Source organism: Trachemys scripta, chromosome 23, assembly GCF_013100865.1.
Source record: "Trachemys scripta elegans isolate TJP31775 chromosome 23, CAS_Tse_1.0, whole genome shotgun sequence".
Lineage (NCBI taxonomy): Eukaryota > Metazoa > Chordata > Testudines > Emydidae > Trachemys > Trachemys scripta.
In genome coordinates this window covers 15,514,724-15,532,645 of record NC_048320.1, presented here as the reverse complement: position 1 = coordinate 15,532,645, position 17,922 = coordinate 15,514,724, and the positions used below count along the sequence as shown (strand labels likewise).

General features: G+C 39.3%; 1 protein-coding gene across 2 annotated transcripts in view; it reads left to right on the top strand.

Annotated features, from left to right (window-relative positions):
- Positions 1–17,922, top strand: part of BRCA1 (BRCA1 DNA repair associated) — a 47,982-nt gene that overhangs the window by 14,302 nt on the left and 15,758 nt on the right. For both annotated transcript variants that reach the window (XM_034756070.1, XM_034756071.1), the window contains exons 10-16: positions 1,969–2,114; positions 3,472–6,933; positions 8,140–8,225; positions 10,361–10,535; positions 12,108–12,240; positions 15,330–15,529; positions 16,064–16,389. In XM_034756070.1, the coding sequence (XP_034611961.1) occupies positions 1,969–2,114; positions 3,472–6,933; positions 8,140–8,225; positions 10,361–10,535; positions 12,108–12,240; positions 15,330–15,529; positions 16,064–16,389 (4,528 nt within the window). The remainder of the gene's footprint in view (positions 1–1,968; positions 2,115–3,471; positions 6,934–8,139; positions 8,226–10,360; positions 10,536–12,107; positions 12,241–15,329; positions 15,530–16,063; positions 16,390–17,922) is intronic.

The following is a 17,922-nucleotide window of genomic DNA, read 5'->3' as shown; positions in this document are numbered from 1 at the left end:
AATTCTGCTGGTATGTTATCCACCCATAGTGCTTTCCTAGGCTTAATTTTCATAATATAACACCCCGCTTCCTCTCAGGATTTATGGCTTCAGCTCTGTATTCTCTTCTCTGCTGTCATGTATAGTAAGTGGTTCTGATGAAGCATATAGATTGGCACGGTAATCGCTCCCCTTGCATTTGATATCATCATCTTCAGTAAGAACTCTGTCATCATAATCTTTTATTATGGTTGGTCGTGGGGAAAACTTTTTAGTAAGGGGACTGACCGCTGGGAGAATAGCTTTTGTAATATTACTGCCTTTATAATTCTCAAGTTCCTTGCATTTTGCCCTATTGTGTTTATTCTTGTCATAAGAACATAAGAGTGACCATACTGGGTCAGACCAATGGTTCATCTAGCCCAGTGTCCTATCTTCCGACAGTGACCAATGACGGATATTTCAAGGAGAACAAAAAGAACAGGGCAATTATCGAGTGCTATAACTCCTGTCCTCCAGTCGCAGCATCTGGCAGTCTCCTCTAGTCTGCCTTTGAATCCATCTGCTCAATTCCTTGTATTTTCTCCTGCATTCTTCAGTCTCCATGCCTCTCTTTCACTCTGCATTGTGTTTTTTGCCAGCTCAAACACCTCCATTAACTGTAGTGCCATCTGATGCTGGCTTTTCAGAATGTGTGGTTTGGGGGCTTTGAGCATGATCGTTTTTCATTTTATCCCAGAGTTTATTCAAGTTGTTCTCCTCTTTCACCTGTGATAACGACTCAGATGCATTCTTTACAGAAATCATGTAGTTTTCGTTGATTTTGGGCAGGTCCAGATGTAGTGGACCTGCCAAACATGTTATGTTATCCTAAGTTTTAATTTTATGTTTGAGGCAAACAGTTGATGGTCTGACTCACGATCTGCAGTCAAGAAAATCTTCGTCCATTGGATGCTTGATCTCCAATGTCCTTGTATCATTACATGGGTGATCTGGATCTTTGTCACACTGTCAGGTGACCTCCATGTCTATAAACGTCTAGATGTTGGGTGAAGACGATGACTGTAGTGACCTAGATAATTAAACAGCAGAATGCAACTAAACACCTTCCTCTCTCATTTTGTAAACCCAGATCATTGTTTCCCATTACTTCTTTGAGAGCTTACAGCTCCAACTTTCTCATTCAGGTCTCCAGTTACAAGGGTGATGTCTTTACTTGGTGTTTCAATGGGTGTCTTTTCAAACCATTCATATAACTCATCAGCTGCATTGTCATCAGCTGCTGTCGTAGGAACATAAACCTATATGATCAATGTTAACTGGTTTATCTCAAAGACAAATTCTGATTATTCTGTTGCTGACTAGATTATGTCCAAATACGTGCTTGGATGTCTCCTTGGATAAGATAAATGTAACCACTTTTTCTCACTTTCACAGAGCCTGCATAGTACATGGCATACCCATCCATCATCGTGAAATGGCCCCTGCTATTCCATTGCAGCTCTGAGATTTCACATATTTCTATCTTACATCTTTTCAATTCTTTGGTCACAATGGCAAGCTTCCCTTCGTGCACAGTCCTCATGTTCTAGGTTTCTATTCTGATGATTCATTTATGAAGGTTCAGATCATTCTTTTCCACGGTGCAAACATCAGGTACTGTATTTTCCAAAGGATTTGGAACAGCATAATCATAACCACAACCGTTCGTTTTCTCTCTATCTATCTATCTTTATGAGACAGTGAAAAATCAGGTGCAAGGGGGGGAAAAGACTTCAGAAACAGTTACCCCTACTCTGAGGGGAGCTGGGTTGGATGAGAATGAATCCTGCAATACGATGTCTTCAGAGGAGCAGAAATAATAATTATTATTATCTGGTAAATAATCTTTGTTTGCTGTTGGGTATAAAATAGTATTTTCTGATTATGTCAAAGCATTATTGCACTTGTGACTACATGGATTTTCTTTTTCACAATCCTTCCGAACAGAATGGGAGACAAAGGATTTCAGACTCCACCTCAAAAAGGAGAGTGTGAGGAAGAACTAAAGTATGCTGAGAAGGAAAGTGAAAGTCCATACAACATGTGGCCTATCAAGTCAGATGCAGGAGAAATACTCTCGTCAGATATCTTAGGTATGTGTGATATTTTTGTGCCAGGTAGTACATATGGACAGGAAGGAAGTTTGAAATTAGAGTGTTAATTTTGGCTTCCTATAAATTAAAACTTTCATTTCCATGTTTAGGTAATGTGCACTCTCAGTACTGTACTGAATTCATTGTTGTTGATGACTTTGGCTAGAGTGTGTGTAGTTACGAGGCTAGCTGTTTACAGGTTAGACACACAAAAATGCTAGGCATTTGGTTGTCTGTATCAGACTTATTAGCAGATATTTAACTGTCTGTATGCATGGAAACAGAAAAATGAACTTTTTTAAGGTGAAAACAAATTCTTCTCTGCATGGGTTCCTATATCACCCTCATCACAGTAGTATCTGAGTACCTTCCGATAGTGCATTAAGCATCATGGTGAATATATGTCACATGGGTTCAGTGTTTCTCCCATCCTCTTCCCCATATGGAGACTAGTGTGTGCAGTGAACTATATTGGTAGGGTTTTGTTTTTGTTTTTAAATTAAAGAAGACAAGTTGAAAAAGTGCGTCTTGCACTTGGAGTGGAAAGTGGTGAGGTTTGTGATGGTCCTTAGTTCCGGTGGGAGTTCATTCCACAGTCTTCGAGAAGCCTCTGCCTCCTGCACAGATGAGCATTACCCGTATGGGAAAAGTTGAATTTTACCAGGGCAGCAGAGTAGTCGACCAGAATCCTCCTCCTGGAGCTTTAGTCATGTTTTAGGTGTCCTGTGCTCAGGCCAAACAGCACCTTGAAGATAAGGACAGAGACCTTGAACTTGATTCAATCCAGAGAAATTTCAGGATTTTCAGGGGTTAGTGAGGCTCTTTCATGCCTGTATAATCAAACTACTCACAAGCAGTTCTGCCTTTCTTTTGCTGGTGAACTTTCTGTTAGTTCCAGGTATTCAAACAAAGACTGCTTTTGTAACTTACTCATACTGGTTGTCATAATTATATTTCTAAACATGTTTTGAAGGATTGGAAAGACTCATTGTAGTTTAAATGGAATAACGTGCCCACCTAAAAATGCAGAAAAATGAATGACTTGGTGTTAATTAGCCTTTGAAGATTAGGGAATAGGACAGTGTAGAGGGAGTAACAAAAACTCTGAAATTAAGTATCCTGGAAAAATGAGAGATGAGCTAGGTCTGGAATAATTAAACAAAAGATAGCTAGTGAGTATGATAGTTGTACCTGAGTGTGCATGTAGGTAGGTTTTTTTAAGCTATAACTAGTTTTTATGAATAAAATTAAAATTCAGCGTATTTGCAAACAAAATATTAGCAGTTAAGCACTTCATTATTCCTGTGTATGCAAACCCTGAGGTGCTTAACAGCTTGTAAGTCTTATGTATTTTCAGGTGAATGTGGTGTCTCAGAGGAAGACAGCAAAGGCACTGGGAATGGCATCGGAGACTTAGAGGCTGCTCAAGTGAATGTGGCTGACGGTCATTTAAAGGAGAGCCAGGGCATTTCTGCTTCAAACTCACAGGCAGAGCAGTGTGACAGAACAGCCAACTCCAGCTCTTTACTGAATGAGGACACAAGTTTATTCCACAGTGCAGAAGAAATGGATGTTGGGGAAACTCGATTCAGTAGTAAAAACAAAGAGTCTGGCTTAGCACACAGCTCAGAAAACCAATTAGATAAAAGCAAGAAGACCGGTAATGGTGTCCAGCATACAGAAGCTGTAGAAACATGTCAACCTGAGAGTAACTCCCTGCATGAAAGGGAGCCTGCTTCGGAGAGTCTGTTGCAGCTCAAGACTCTTCACGGCAATCCTTTGAGTCAAGTTTCCGGGAAAAGACTGAAGAGAAGCATTCAAAAAGTCAACGAGTGGTTTTCTAAAAGCAATGAGATGCTCTCTTCTGGTTCCTCCCAGGATGCTCCTGCTGGGGCAGCTGACACAGAAGATGCAGATTCATATTTATCAGATAGAGAGTCCTGTATTTCAGAGAAGACTGACCTGATGGTAAACCGCACGGAAGTTGTGGTGGGATGTGAAAATGACAGGAGTTTGTCAAAATCAATTGTGCATAACATTGAAGATAAAATATTTGGGAAAACTTATAAAAGAGAGAGGAAGTCAACCCCCCTAGTCCACACGAGAGAGATGCCACGGAGTCCAAAAGTGGAAGATGTTACTACTGAGGTGAAACCCTCAAATAATTCTGGAACAAGTAAATTAAAACGGAAAAGAAAGACTGCCTCTGATCTGCAGCCTGTGGACTTCATCAAGAAGAGAGACGAAAAGGATCTAAAGAAGCACTCTGAGGGTGTTAATCAGTGCCTTGTTAGTAGAAATACTGAAAGGAAAAAAGGTGGTGAAGGTTCCACTGTTGTTAATGGGAGTCCCATGGGTGTGAAAAATGGGGACAATATATCAGCAGAACTTCCTCTCCGAGAGGGGAAATCCATATTGAAAAATGATACTGAGAAAGTAGCTTGCAACAGCACTGATAGAAAGCCAGCACAGAATACCTGTGACCGAAAGAGTACTAAAAAAATGAGAAGCTCACAGACAAAAAGAAGCAGACATTCAAGTAGGCCCGTGTGTGCTCTGCAGCTGGTAGTGGATAGAAACGCAAGTTGCCCTGATCAGACTGAGCTGCAGATTGATAGCTACCCAAGCAGTGAAGAGCCAAGAAAAGTTGATTCAGAAAAGAAACGAGTCAGACGCAGCAGGAGGCTTCAGTTACTGACTGAAAAAATGACAAAAGAAACCAGGAGAAGAAGTGAGCCAAATGAGGGAGCGAGAAAGCATGCCAGTGAAAGCAAAGATTCCTCCTCTGGATTACAGAGGAATGTATTGGTCCATGTCCCTGAATGCAAAGGCCCTGATGAGCAGCAGGATGTACCGAACCATACCATACCTCTGTCAGACACTGATCTGAGGGGCAATGACTTGCAAGCAGATAAAACACGCCCTGATCCTGAAAATTGTTCTGACGGTATGCAAACTGGAAAGGGCCTCTTGTATGTCGAAATGTCAGTGGAGGATTTAAATGCTTGTTCTGTTGTGCCTGATACAGATTCTCAAGTTAGCGAAAATCAAGGCAGCCATTCACTCCTGCAGCCTCATTCCACAAATGTGGATCAAGCTGCCTGCCCAGTGCAGAATTTGTCTGAGAATAATCAGTGTGCTGCCATCGAGCCTAAAAAGAAAGAGTTGTGTGCGTGTTCACCCAAGACCAATAGACATTGCACAGAAAATGACTTGGAAAGGTTCAGAAACCCAAAGTCGCATGAAGCTAAAATCATTTCAGAGTTGAACACAGAAACTGAAGACAGTGAGCTAGACACACAGTACCTCCGAAATATGTTCAGACATTCAAAAAGACTGTCATTTACCCTTCATCCTAGTCCAGTGAAGGAATCAGTGACAGAAAGCACTGCTTCTGAAACGCTAAGGAAATCAGGTGCTACCTGTGTAGAATATAGGCATAAAAATAGAGACTTAAAAAATGAACCTCCATATGTTAAAAAAACAGTGGGCCTGGATGAGGTTTGCGAGAGAGAAGAACCTAAAACGTGTGAATCTGCTAAAGGTATTTCTGGGCATAGTCCAGGAACTCACTTTTCCAGGGACACCGACTATGGACATGTTAGTGACGATGGCAAGACTGTTTCACAAATTCCAGATCAAGTGCAGTTATTCTCCCCACCAAGAGCAGCCACAGCCAAGATTAAGAGTAGGGGCAGACTGCAAAAACGAAGACAACCAAAGGAAAAGAGAATTTCATCTGAAATGGTGATAGAAAGTCAATTAAGTGAGAACCTAAACAAAAGTAATGGAAGCCTAGGTGACCGGAGTAATATAGAAGAGCGAATTTTCCAAATAACTGATTTAAGCACAGTTAATGAAACAGGAAGCAATCAAGGAGTAAAAGCTGAAGAAGCTGAAAACAAAGGGCCAGTATTAAATTTACAGCCCAAACCAGTGCTGGTATATCCTGTAGTTTGTCAACAAAGCCCTGCTGAATTTAGCAGCAAAGTAATTGAAAAGAATAGTTATGAAGGGGAATGCAAACAAGTAAAGAGTGATGAAGAACAAGTATCCCAAATTGCCAGCGTAGGTGTGCCTGAGTGCTTAATTTCAGAGGAGACTCTGGAACAATCCACTGAAGATACTAGTGGTTTTCCATTGCTGTCTGAGACCCCTGATGGCTTATTATGCTCTGCTGGTGACGTTAAAGCGAACATAAGCATTTGTGAAATTGATAGGAAAGAAATTTCTGCTGTATTTGTTAAAAATGGTCAGAATGCCTCGTTAAGAGAACTGGACAGTGGCAGCAGTAGTTCTAAGTCTAGGTCTCAAAACTTTGTTCGGGAACCCAGAAGACCGGCCGGGAAATTGCAGTCCTCCGAGGAGGATTCTAGTGAAGATGAAGAACTACCATGCTTTCAGGCATTAATATTTGGCAAATCAGCAAGCACACCATTGCAGCCTACAGAACAGATCATATCTACGGTAGGGTCTTCATCCCCGGCGGAGATTCTAGCGTTGCTGAACCATAGCAGTGGCAATGATAAAGCTGTACAGAAAACGCCTGGAGTCCTCTCGAGAGATACATGTGTTTCTCCAAGCCAAGAGTCAGAATGCTCAGTTAACTTATTTTCTTCCCAGTCCAACATGTCAGAAGATTCAACCAATAGACCACAAGAGTTGAAGAAGCCCGTAACATTTGCTCCTTGTTCCAAAGAAATGAGCAGTTTCAATGGAAGCAGAGAAGCTAGTCCAAATGGTAATGAAGAGCTGACAGGAAGAAAAACTGATTTGGAAGATGGACACCAACGAGACCAGAATGTGCAACCAAATTTAGGTACAAAGGAAGATATCCTTGCTCCAATTTATTATTTGTATTACTGAATACTTAGGAGTCCCATTGTGTCAGGTCCTGTACAAACACAGAACAAAAAGACGGTCCCTGCACCAAAAGCTTACTATCTAAGTAACGTGCAATCAAATCCGAAGTATACATAAATTATTTACTTTTCTGCATTTTTGTTCGTTTTTGTTTCCTTTAAGTTAAATTCTCATACTAATTCTTAGAGCAAAGAGGAAACTACTAAAATAGAGCCTGGAATTAATTTGGCCCAAGCACCTGTTGACTAAAGGGTTGAATTTCATATAAGAACTGGATTCCTGGATCTGCTGACAAAACTTCATTGTTAGTTCTAAGGTGGTTTTCCCAGAAAAAATATCCATTGAAATGGAAATTGATATCTCTTGTTGTTCAGCTCTACATTACTTACTACTCTAAGAGAAGTTTTAAATTCACAGGATAATTATTATTTTTTTCTAAAGATGCTTGCATAAGCTATTCTTAGGATACAGACCTAAGGTAAAATTTTCAAAAGCTCTTAAGTTCCATTAATGATAAGTGAGACTCAGGATGGGCATAACTAGGACTCCTACGTGCTACAGTAATAGAAAGAAATAAATATTTTTCAGAAGTGCCCAAGGGACTTAAGAACACCAGTCCCATTGGAAGGGACTTGTGATCTTGCTACTTTGACGCTTTAGTACAGGGGTCGGCAATCTTTCAGAAGTGATGTGCCGAGTCTTCATTTATTCACTCTAATTTAAGGTTTCGCGTGCCAGTAATACATTTTAACATTTTTAGAAGGTCTCTTTCTAGAAGTCTATAATATGTAACTAAACTATTGTTGCATGTAAAGTAAAGAAGGTTTTTAAAATATTTAAGAAGCTTCATTTAAAATTAAATTAAAATGCAGAGCCCCCCAGACCGGTGGCCAGGACCCGGGCAGTGTGAGTGCCACTAAAAATCAGCTCACGTGCCGCCTTTGGCACACATGCCATAGTTGCCTACCCCTGCTTTAGAAGATCACTCCCTTAGGAATCTGAGTCACTTCTGAATATGGGACTTTTGCTCCTAAGTAATCTAGTTGCTTTTGAAAACATCACCCTTAATCTCTTCATTGTGAACATACACTGATGGATCCTGTGGTGAGTGAGAGGCGTTGTTGTTAACAGTACTTTTTATATATAGCTTCTGTTTTTCAAGGTGAAGCATCCGGATATGACAGTGAAGCCAGTCACCCAGGAGATTCTTCTGGGCTGTCCTCCCAGGGTGAGATCCTTACCACACAGGTAGGCAAGTTCATGCACTGAGCTCTCTAACTGCTTAATGCACTTTACAGATATAGTTGGATAGTATAAAATCTAGGAACAAGACAGTCATGTGAAAATTATGGAGCTACCATCACTGGAAGCCACAGGTCTACAGAAAAGGTGCTCTTAGTTTAAGGTACTAAACTATCCAGAATTGCAGAGCTGCTTTAATACTGATATTTGACAGATTTTGCCTTATGCATTAGCAACACATTCTAGTACAGGTTATTCACCATATAGCATTAAGATTTTGATGCTTAATTGTGGGTTGTGTCTGTAACTTCCTTTCTGCATTCGATTAGTGCTGGAAACTTGTGCTTCCTACACCAAAGGTTTGCATTGGTAGGAATTGATATTGGATTTATGGTAAAAAGACTTTTAAAATTATAACCCTGGTTAACTGTATTATCTGATTCCAGTTGTCTGTGGAGAAAGAGGTACTGGATTGCTATGGTGATTAATTAGAAGCACAAAGTCTTTGCCTTCTTGGTCACTGATTCCAGACCAGACCACGTTGAAAGGGTGGCCTGGGTCATATATACTGGCTGGTTGACCTCAGGCCAGTTTCTAGTGGACGGGTCTCCCCACAGAACTCCCCCTTGGCCTCCTGTCACACCCTGTTGGCTGTCTCAGCAGAGAATCCCAGGAAGAATAAACTTCACCTTTCTGTTGTGTGGGTGGCCCTTCCATGTTCAAACCAATGTGTGCTGTACTATTGCAAGTCATGGTTCGTAGTGGTGTAGCACAACTATGCTGTGGGTTTGTAGTGGTGCTACTTCGTTGGTGACTGAGGCTTGGTCTACACTATAGAGTTAGATCGACACAAGGCAGTTTTCATCGACCTAACTGTGTGAGTGTCTGCACTAAAATTTCGCTCCCGCAATGTAACTACCTAGCTACGCTGACTTAATAACTCCACCTCTATGGAGGCATAGAGTCGATGTAATTAGGTCAACGCGGTGTTGGTGTAGACACTGCTTTTCTTTCATCAACTGTTACTGGCTTTCAGAAGCCGTCCCACAGTGGCCCACACTGACCGTACAATTGATACAAGTTCTCCTGGTGAGGATGTGCACTGCCGACACAAGGAGCCAAGAGTAGACATGCACAAGCAATGTAATTACTGCAGTGGGCTGTATGCCAAAGTAAGTTATGTTGACTTAATTTTGTAGTGTAGACATGCCCCGAAAAGCCCAGTGTAGACAAGCCCTAAGGGCTTTGGGCTGGAGTTACTCTTATTCTCATTTCTAGCTTGGTCAGTGATGCAATAACCAGAAAGTTCCACGTGGTGGCAGTAGTGGAACTAGCAATGTGATAGCCACTGTTGTTATAGAAACCATCTCTGTCAAGCTTGCAAAACTGTTTGTTTTATAAAAGCATCCTTTGAAGCCATGTATTCTGTGTGGTGTGAGAAGGTAAATGGCATATTTTTAGTAGAGGGCACAGCAGTTTTCAAGGATCAGAGACAGCATTAAGAAGGGAAGGGATGCAATTTTTTCCTATTTGAAAACAGCTGTTGGGTTTCTGAGTCATAGTGGAGAGGGAACATAAATGTTAATTAGAGGCTCTGTACTACCACTTTCTAAATAAAGTGGCCTATTAACCCTTCGTGTACTAGGCTCAGTATGCTTAGAATTCATGTAATAGGGACCTTTTCCACTGCTGAATAAATAGCATGTGCAATTTAGGACCAATTCAATGAGCGTGCAAGGGCCACTTTGTTAGACGTGTTGTCTTAGGGCATTCAACAGGTTCAGATGACTGGAAGGAAAAAGTAGTAATCTATTATATGAATTGTGTAAATCGTTCTGTAGAAGCCAACGCCTGTATTTGCCGCTCACTGCAAGGCTGTGATAACTTGGAGTCTAGTTCAAAATGTTTTGCAATTGCAAAGTGAATGTATTTTTTTTTCTTCTGCCATCACCTGGTTTGTTTTTACAATAGCAACTCACTGTAATTTCCCAAGCACTCCGGATGTAAATGAATTAGATTCAGTATTTTGGATCAGAGTTGTTCTGCTGTGGTTCCATTCACAGTATTTGAATAGAAATTATTTTTTACTGTTGAGCGGCTGAGCTGACTCCTGGTAGCACAATGTAGTTTTTCTATTGCAGCAGAAGGATGCCATGCAAAACAGCTTAAAAAAACTCCAACAGGAAATGGCTGTGCTTGAGGCTGTGCTGGAAGAGCATGGAAGCCAGGGCTCTGAATTCCCACCCCCGCCCTGTGACCCGCCTCATTCCAGAGTGGAAGGGACACTCACAGTGCGACAGCTGAGACCAGCTAGAGGTAACAGAACATCAATGAAAATTATTTTTAACCTTTATTCCAAACAACTCGCTGAGAATCTCATGATTATTTTTTCCCCCAGAAGCTGAGGTGTTGGGTTGAGCTGGTTTAATCTTAATATAGTTTTGCTTAAACTCAATTATTCAGTGAAATGCACAGGACAAAGTAGTGGCTTTTTTGTATTTATATGGTTTACACCGTAAAATTCATAGGTTACAAAACACATACTTATCTGTTCCTGACTCTCATAAAATTATTCTTGCTTAAGATATTTTAAAAAAGAACTTAGGTAGGCCTCATGGCTTAGCAATACCGATCCGTGCTGCTTGTTTTGTGGGCATTCATTCCAGTCTGACTGTCCCCTGTCCCTTGGATGGATGGGGGCTGTGAAAGCTGCTAAATCCCCAACAGGTTTCCACCTTCTGTCACTGAAGGACTGTCCTTTGGCAAAACAGAATGGAGTTGATTTCAGTATCGGTTGGCTGTAGGAGGTGATGCAGGACAGGTCCAGACTGCTGACAGGTAGAGAAACTGAAAAGTGTGACACTGGTGGGTCTAATTTGATAGGAGAGATACATTATTCCTGATGGAGCTAACTTTTGAATGAGTGTTCGTTTGACATTTCTAGATCCAATAAGCCAAACTCATAAGATAACTATAAATACTGTGTTTGAGGATTAAGTCGGGAAATCAATGATTAGTTTCCTTCAGGCTAGAAAGTGACTTAAAACAATTTAATTAACACAAACCTTGTTTACATTGTCATGTTAGAATATGGATTTCAAGCTTTTTCATAAAAGCTTAAAACTGATTACAATTATTGATGGTTTGTTAAAAATTACAAGCATCTCCCAGCCATTAAGTATTTGCCTTTCTAAAACACTTACTGGTGAACAGAGATACGTTCATGTATTTGAGGCTTTATAAATAAAAAGTGTATAAAATAGCAGAATTTTGCCTTAATGTTTCTACTTTTCCCTATTATTTCATCATTAGTTCCACCTAATGCATCAGTTGACACCTTTTTTTGTAAATGATTGAATATACGAAGTTTGCTATGTTTCAAATGGGGTAGTATTTTATACACATTTTGATTTGGGGACATTGGGATTTTATAGTCTGTAAGATGTAACTTTCTTTTGCAGGGATCAGAAATTAATATGGCTCCATTTTTTTTCATGGTTAATACTGCATTATAATTCTGCAGAATACTGAAAATTACGTAAAAACTAATCTTATTTCACCATTATTGATAGTAAAATGTGCCACTGGCACTATAGTTCACTCAAACCACGTATCGTTCGTATGTATCTGTCTGTCCTTAGCCTAGAAAATTGTTCTTTTTCAGTCATTCTCCTGGTGATACAGTTGCGTATACCTGTTGTTTTATTTGATATTTTCCATTTATTTTTTTATCTGGAATTTTTTCTCTTTTTTTAAAAACAAATCTGATTTGTCTAAAGGTTGCAGCTTTGGAGAAATAATTGAATTCTTACCTTAAGAACAAGATTGAAAACACTCATTGTTTTTATTTCTCTTGGATTTTTGTAAATATTCGTTTTTCTTTTGAAGGAACAGCATTAATTTCAGAAGTAAATCTTGAAAATCACAAAATCAGCAGTTCAAAGGGACTTTCATCTGATGGGTTCCATGTAATGCCAAGTGATCATTCCAACATAAACAATAAAGAGCTAGAAGAAGAAGGGTAAATGTTTTTGTTTATCATTTATGGTCTTCTATGAACAATTAGCCCCTTGAAGAAGAAGAAGAGCTGCATTTTGTTAGTATTTCCTTGATTGGTGATTCCATCTCTAGCCAAAATAATCTGCATTTTTTTATTTATATAGATTTCATGTAGCTTGTTCTGTCATCTCTGTTTAATGACAGACATGCAGACTATTTCAGTGATGCAGGATTAACCCTTTTGCACGCATGCATACAGGAAACCGGAGTTTAGAGCAGACTTGTTTTTCCATCATTTGGGATAGAGAAGTAGGGGCTGTTCTTGTGTTGGCTGTGTAGAGATCAGTGGGACCTGGAAGTTTCTTTTCAAGGCCCTCCAGTCTATCAGTTCAAGCAATAGAGATAAAATCCTGTCCCCACTTAAATCAATAATTGACTTCAGTAGAGATGGGATTTAACTAGAGATGGACTATTCCACAGAAGAGTGATTAGTTTACAAATGATCCATATTGTATTGTGCCCTGAAGTTATTTATGGCCAGTGCCTTTGGTTGTTAGAAAAGGAAGAAGTTGGCTTGCATTTTTAAAATGAAGACAAGCGAACACTGCACAAATAATTGAAGGGTGTAAACGTCAAGGAAGAAGAAGAATAGTTCAGGTTGATCTGAGGAAACTTAATTACAAGTAACAGAACCAAACTGAGCAAAGGGGAAAACTTCAGGCTAAATATCATGGAAACTTGCCCCAGCAGCTAGATTTGCTAGACTGGAATAACAAAGCCCCCATCAACTGGATCCTTTAAATTTGGACTGTACAAAATACTAGAAACAAACTGTAGAGAGCAAGTCTTCATTGGGCTTTGGAGATGGTTAGTAGGTCTTTTCCAGCACTAATTTCTATGCTGTGTGTCCAAAATTAAAATGTTAAAACTAAAATTACTAGCAGATATTCTGTCTATAATAAGATGTAAGCATAGGGAAGACAAACCTCTTCTATGTAGCTCAATGCAGAAAGATAGTTTGAAATATTTATTTATTCAATCACCCTTGTTTAATTACCGTTCGGTGGTTGATTGTGTATTTCCTAAATGTAAGCAAACATTGCATGTGTCAGTCAAAGACAGTTGGGAGATTAAATAGGAACTTGAGGTATTGGTTGGAGGAGGTAGAGGAGGAAAGATAAATTGGGCTGTCAAGCGATTAAAAACATTAATCGTGATTAATCACGCAATTAAAAAGATTAATCATGCTATTAAACAATAACAGAATACCATTTATTTAAATATTTTTGGATGTTTTCTACATTTTCAAATATATTGATTTCAATTACATCACAGAATACAAAGTGTACAGAGCTCACTTTATATTTGTAATAAAAAATAAATATTTGCACTGTAAAAAGCAAAAGAAATAGTATTTTTCAGTTCACTTAACACAAGTACTGTAGTGCAATCTCTTTATCATGAAAGTTGAACTTAGAAATATAGAATTATGTACAAAATAAAGGCATTCAAAAATACAATGATGTAAAACTTTAGAGCCTATAAGTCCACTCAGTCCTACTTCAACCAATCGCTCAGACAAACAAGTTTGGTTACAGTTTGCAGAAGATAATGCTGCCTGCTTCTTGTTTACAATGTCACCTGAAAGTGAGAATAGGTGTTCACATGGCACTGTTGTAGCCGGCGTTGCAAGATATTTACGTGCCAGATGTGCTAAAAGATTCATATGTCCTTTCATGCTTCAGCCACCATTCCAGAGGACATGCGTCCATGCTGATGACCGGTTCTGCTTGATAACAATCCAAAGCAGTGTGGACTGATGCATGTTCATTTTCATCAGCTGAGTCAGATGCCACGAGCAGAAGGTTGATTTTCTTTTTTGGTGGTTCGGGTTCTGTAGTTTATGCATCTGAGTGTTGCTCTTTTAAGACTTCTGAAAGCATTCTCCACACTTCCTCCCTCTCAGATTTTGGATGGCACTTCAGATTCTTAAACCTTGGGTCGAGTGCTGTAGCTATTTTTAGAAATCTCACATTGGTACCTTCTTTGCATTTTGTCAAATGTGCAGTGAAAGTGTTCTTAAAACAAACGTGCTGGGTCATCATCCGAGACTGCTATAACATGATATATGGTAGAATGCGGGTAAATCTGAACAGGAGACATACACTTCTCCCCCAAGGAGTTCAGTCACAAATTTAATTAATGCATCAGGTGACATTGTAAATAAGAAACAGGCAGCAGTGTCTCCTGTAAATGTAAACAAACTTGTTTGTCTGAGCGATTGGCTGAAGTAGGACTGAGTGGACTTGTAGGCTCTAAAGTTTTACATAACTGCACTCAAAAACAAAACAATGTAACAACAACAAAATCTACATTTCTAAGTTACACTTTCACGATAGAGATTGCACTACAGTACTTGTATGAGGAAAATTGAAAAATACTATTTCTTTTGTTTATCATTTTTACAGTGCAAATATTTGTAATAAAAAATGATATAAAGTGAGTACTATACACTTCATATTCTGTATTGTAATAGAAATCAATATATTTGAAAATGTAGAAAAATATCCCAAAATATTTAATAAATTTCAATTGGTATTCTATTGTTTAACAGTGCGATTAATCGTGATTAATTTTTTTAATCGCAATTAATTTTTTTGAGTTAATCTTGTGATTAATTTTTTGAGTTAACTGCAATTAATCGAAAGCCCTAATAAATTGGTCCTGTGAAATCAGCAAAGATTTCTGTTCTTTTTAAGGGAGACCCAAGTTCTAGCAAAGTTTCTGGAACATAGATGCATGGAGGAGAGACCAAAATTAAGTTTGTTTCACAAGGCTGGATAGTGTGGTGAAACACAGCTGGTATGTTGTTAAGCAGCAAGCTATTAGCATTTATCTTTTGGGGTTAGTTTGAGAAAATGTACATGACAGTTTGACATGTCGACATACAGTTTTTAAAATATTTTAATCAATTTAAATTCAACAGTACTGCTTTTGTGCCTTCATACCAGTTTTGTTGCTAATCCATTCCCCAACACGTAATTCCACTGTTGCGATCCAACGTCTCTGATAGCTAAGGAGATGATAAATTGTTCGTAATTTCTTTTTTAGTTCGAGGTCGCCTGCTTTACAGCTTTCCCATCCTAAATCCCATCTATTAAAAAAAGAAGCTCTGGAGCAAGGCCACTGGTGCCCGAGGCTTTGGAAAGCCAGAACTCACTCCCAGGAGGGAACACTTCAGCGGGTTGGTGTGGCAGAACTGTTGGAAGAAGAGGCAATGAAACAATGTAATCAGTGTAGAATTGAACCAGGTAACACACAGGACTGATCAAACCCAACATATGCATTTTGGCTTCTACTTGTACCCCAGTCACTGGTCTGGTTTATATATCCATAATGAGAGAAATCGTAAAGAACATGTGTTTTAATTAACTATATAGTGTTTTCTTGTGAATCGAGAGACTTTTAATCTATTGAAACATTGATAATTTCTTGTGAGATCCCGTGCTATCAAAAGGTGCAGTTTGGGAAGGGGTAGTGCTCTGATACAATAATGAATTTTAATGTTTTAGTCCCAGATTCATAGTATTCTCAGGAAATGCTAATTGTATCCTGAAAGGTTTCACAGGTGTTTGAGCACCTTAGCTTTAGATCAGGAAAAATTATGATTCCTGGTGATTTTAAATAATGAATGAGGTAAAGGTGAAATAGTGAATAACTAAGCAGAGAAAATGACTGTAGCCTATAAATTTAAAAGATGGAGCAACATCCTCCAACATGACTGCAATGAGAAACTGTAATTAAAGACCGGGACTGTTTCGGTGACTGATTCCTCTTTCCTTCAGAAAATGCAGCTGAGCAGGAATTTGGAACAAAGATAAACAGTGCAGCTGTTCCGTGTGAGAATGTGAGGAGGACTCCAAACAGCTCTCCCTTGAAATTTTCTGAAAGACTTACCCACTGTCAAACTGCAGAATCAACTAATAGTGCAGCCGTATCGTGGCATGTTGCTAATGGGAAGAGTACTCAGGGATGTAAGCAGGAGAGAAGGGCATTTTCCTCTGCATCTGCTCTGCACACTGGAGTTGTAAAAGAAAATGCCAAAAGCCCAGTTGTGACCTGTGGAAGACAAATGTCAATTGTGGCATCAGGTCTGAACCAGAGTGAGCTTGTAAGTGTATTTCACGATCTTTGTCAATCCCCTGTTAATATACATGTACCATGACGCCTGTGATCCTAAATAAAACTTTAACCTCTCCCTAAAGAGATCCTATATGCAACAAAACTTAATTTGACATGAATTACCCATAAATAATACCAGAGTATTTGAAATTAGATACTGCCTTGTTTGCTAGTAATGATAAATATGGGGGGGGTTAGGTAATGATGCAATGAAGTAGGGTTCAGCGCTTCTAAATGGATTGGAAAGCCATCCACACAAGCAGGCAAAAAGAAGGCTCATTGTTCCAATGCAACGGAAACTCTCACCTCAAAGAACATAGTTTATTTATTTATTATACATTCAAGTAGACTCCTTGCAAGTTTTAGAGGCTCATATTGTGGCATATACTTAAAACCAACTTGCATAGAGCAGTGCTTCTCCAACTGTGGCGTAAGCAATTGGACTGACCTTCTGAACCAGTCGTCACTAGCATAAAATCGTATCTGTTGTCTGTGCAACCTCTGCCCAAAATTGGTGATGTTATGACTTGGCATGCTATGCCTACAGTATCTCCCCCCTGAGTTTAAATGTCTTGGAGGGTGTATTCACAAGAGACTCAATAAGCTGCAGCCTCCCCCTGATTTGCACTCGATACTCAAAGGTCTGATGGCCAAAGCGTTCCTTGCAGTCACACACAGTGCTTGCAGCTAGTGTATCTGAGGCAAACCACTTGCTTAAAATATTTCAGTATATTTAGTCAGTTATCATGCAGCTGCTACCCAGACACTGGCTCTATTGTATTGGTAATTGCAGAGAATCCAGTTTGGCCTAATAAAGCAAAGGGTTTATTAGCTGCACTGGCAACAGCTAGCTTTTAAGCTGTGGATTACATGACTAATGGCTCAGTCTAGCCCAGCTTTAACTAGCGAGGGAGACACTTTCGGTGCTATTTGGATTTGTTGAAATGTGCTACACTTATTATAAAAGCTGCTGACTACTATTTTATGCATGAATAATTCTGAAACTTCCATTAAGTTGATCTTTTCGGCGGTTGCTGCTTTAATTGAACTCTGCTCCATTGTGAGGATTTCAGCAATTAATTCTAAATTGCTAATGATCCTGGTAGAGGGCAGTGGTATGGGGACATCATTGCCTTTTCAGCCTGGCTTTCCCCGAGTCATGTAGACTACTGGAGGAAGCAGCATGAGAGAAATAACTTAAATTACAATATATGTACAGTATAAAAATACTAATTTTGGTGACCTTCGTTGATAAATAGTGGCTTCTAATAAAGAAAGTTATTTACCAGCCAATAGTTACCAGTTATGATGCTGGAGGAGTAACAGATCTGAGTATATGGCTATTAATTTTATTTAATAGGTAACTGGAAAACTCTAGATTTCTACAACAATGAACGTGCTAGTTAAAACCCTTCTCTGTAAGTCGGTTGAAACGGATGGTTAGATCACTGAGCTTTTACGTCATCTGGACTTTTAATGTTTTGTTGCCATCAGAAGTTGAATATTGGCTTAATGCCTCAGA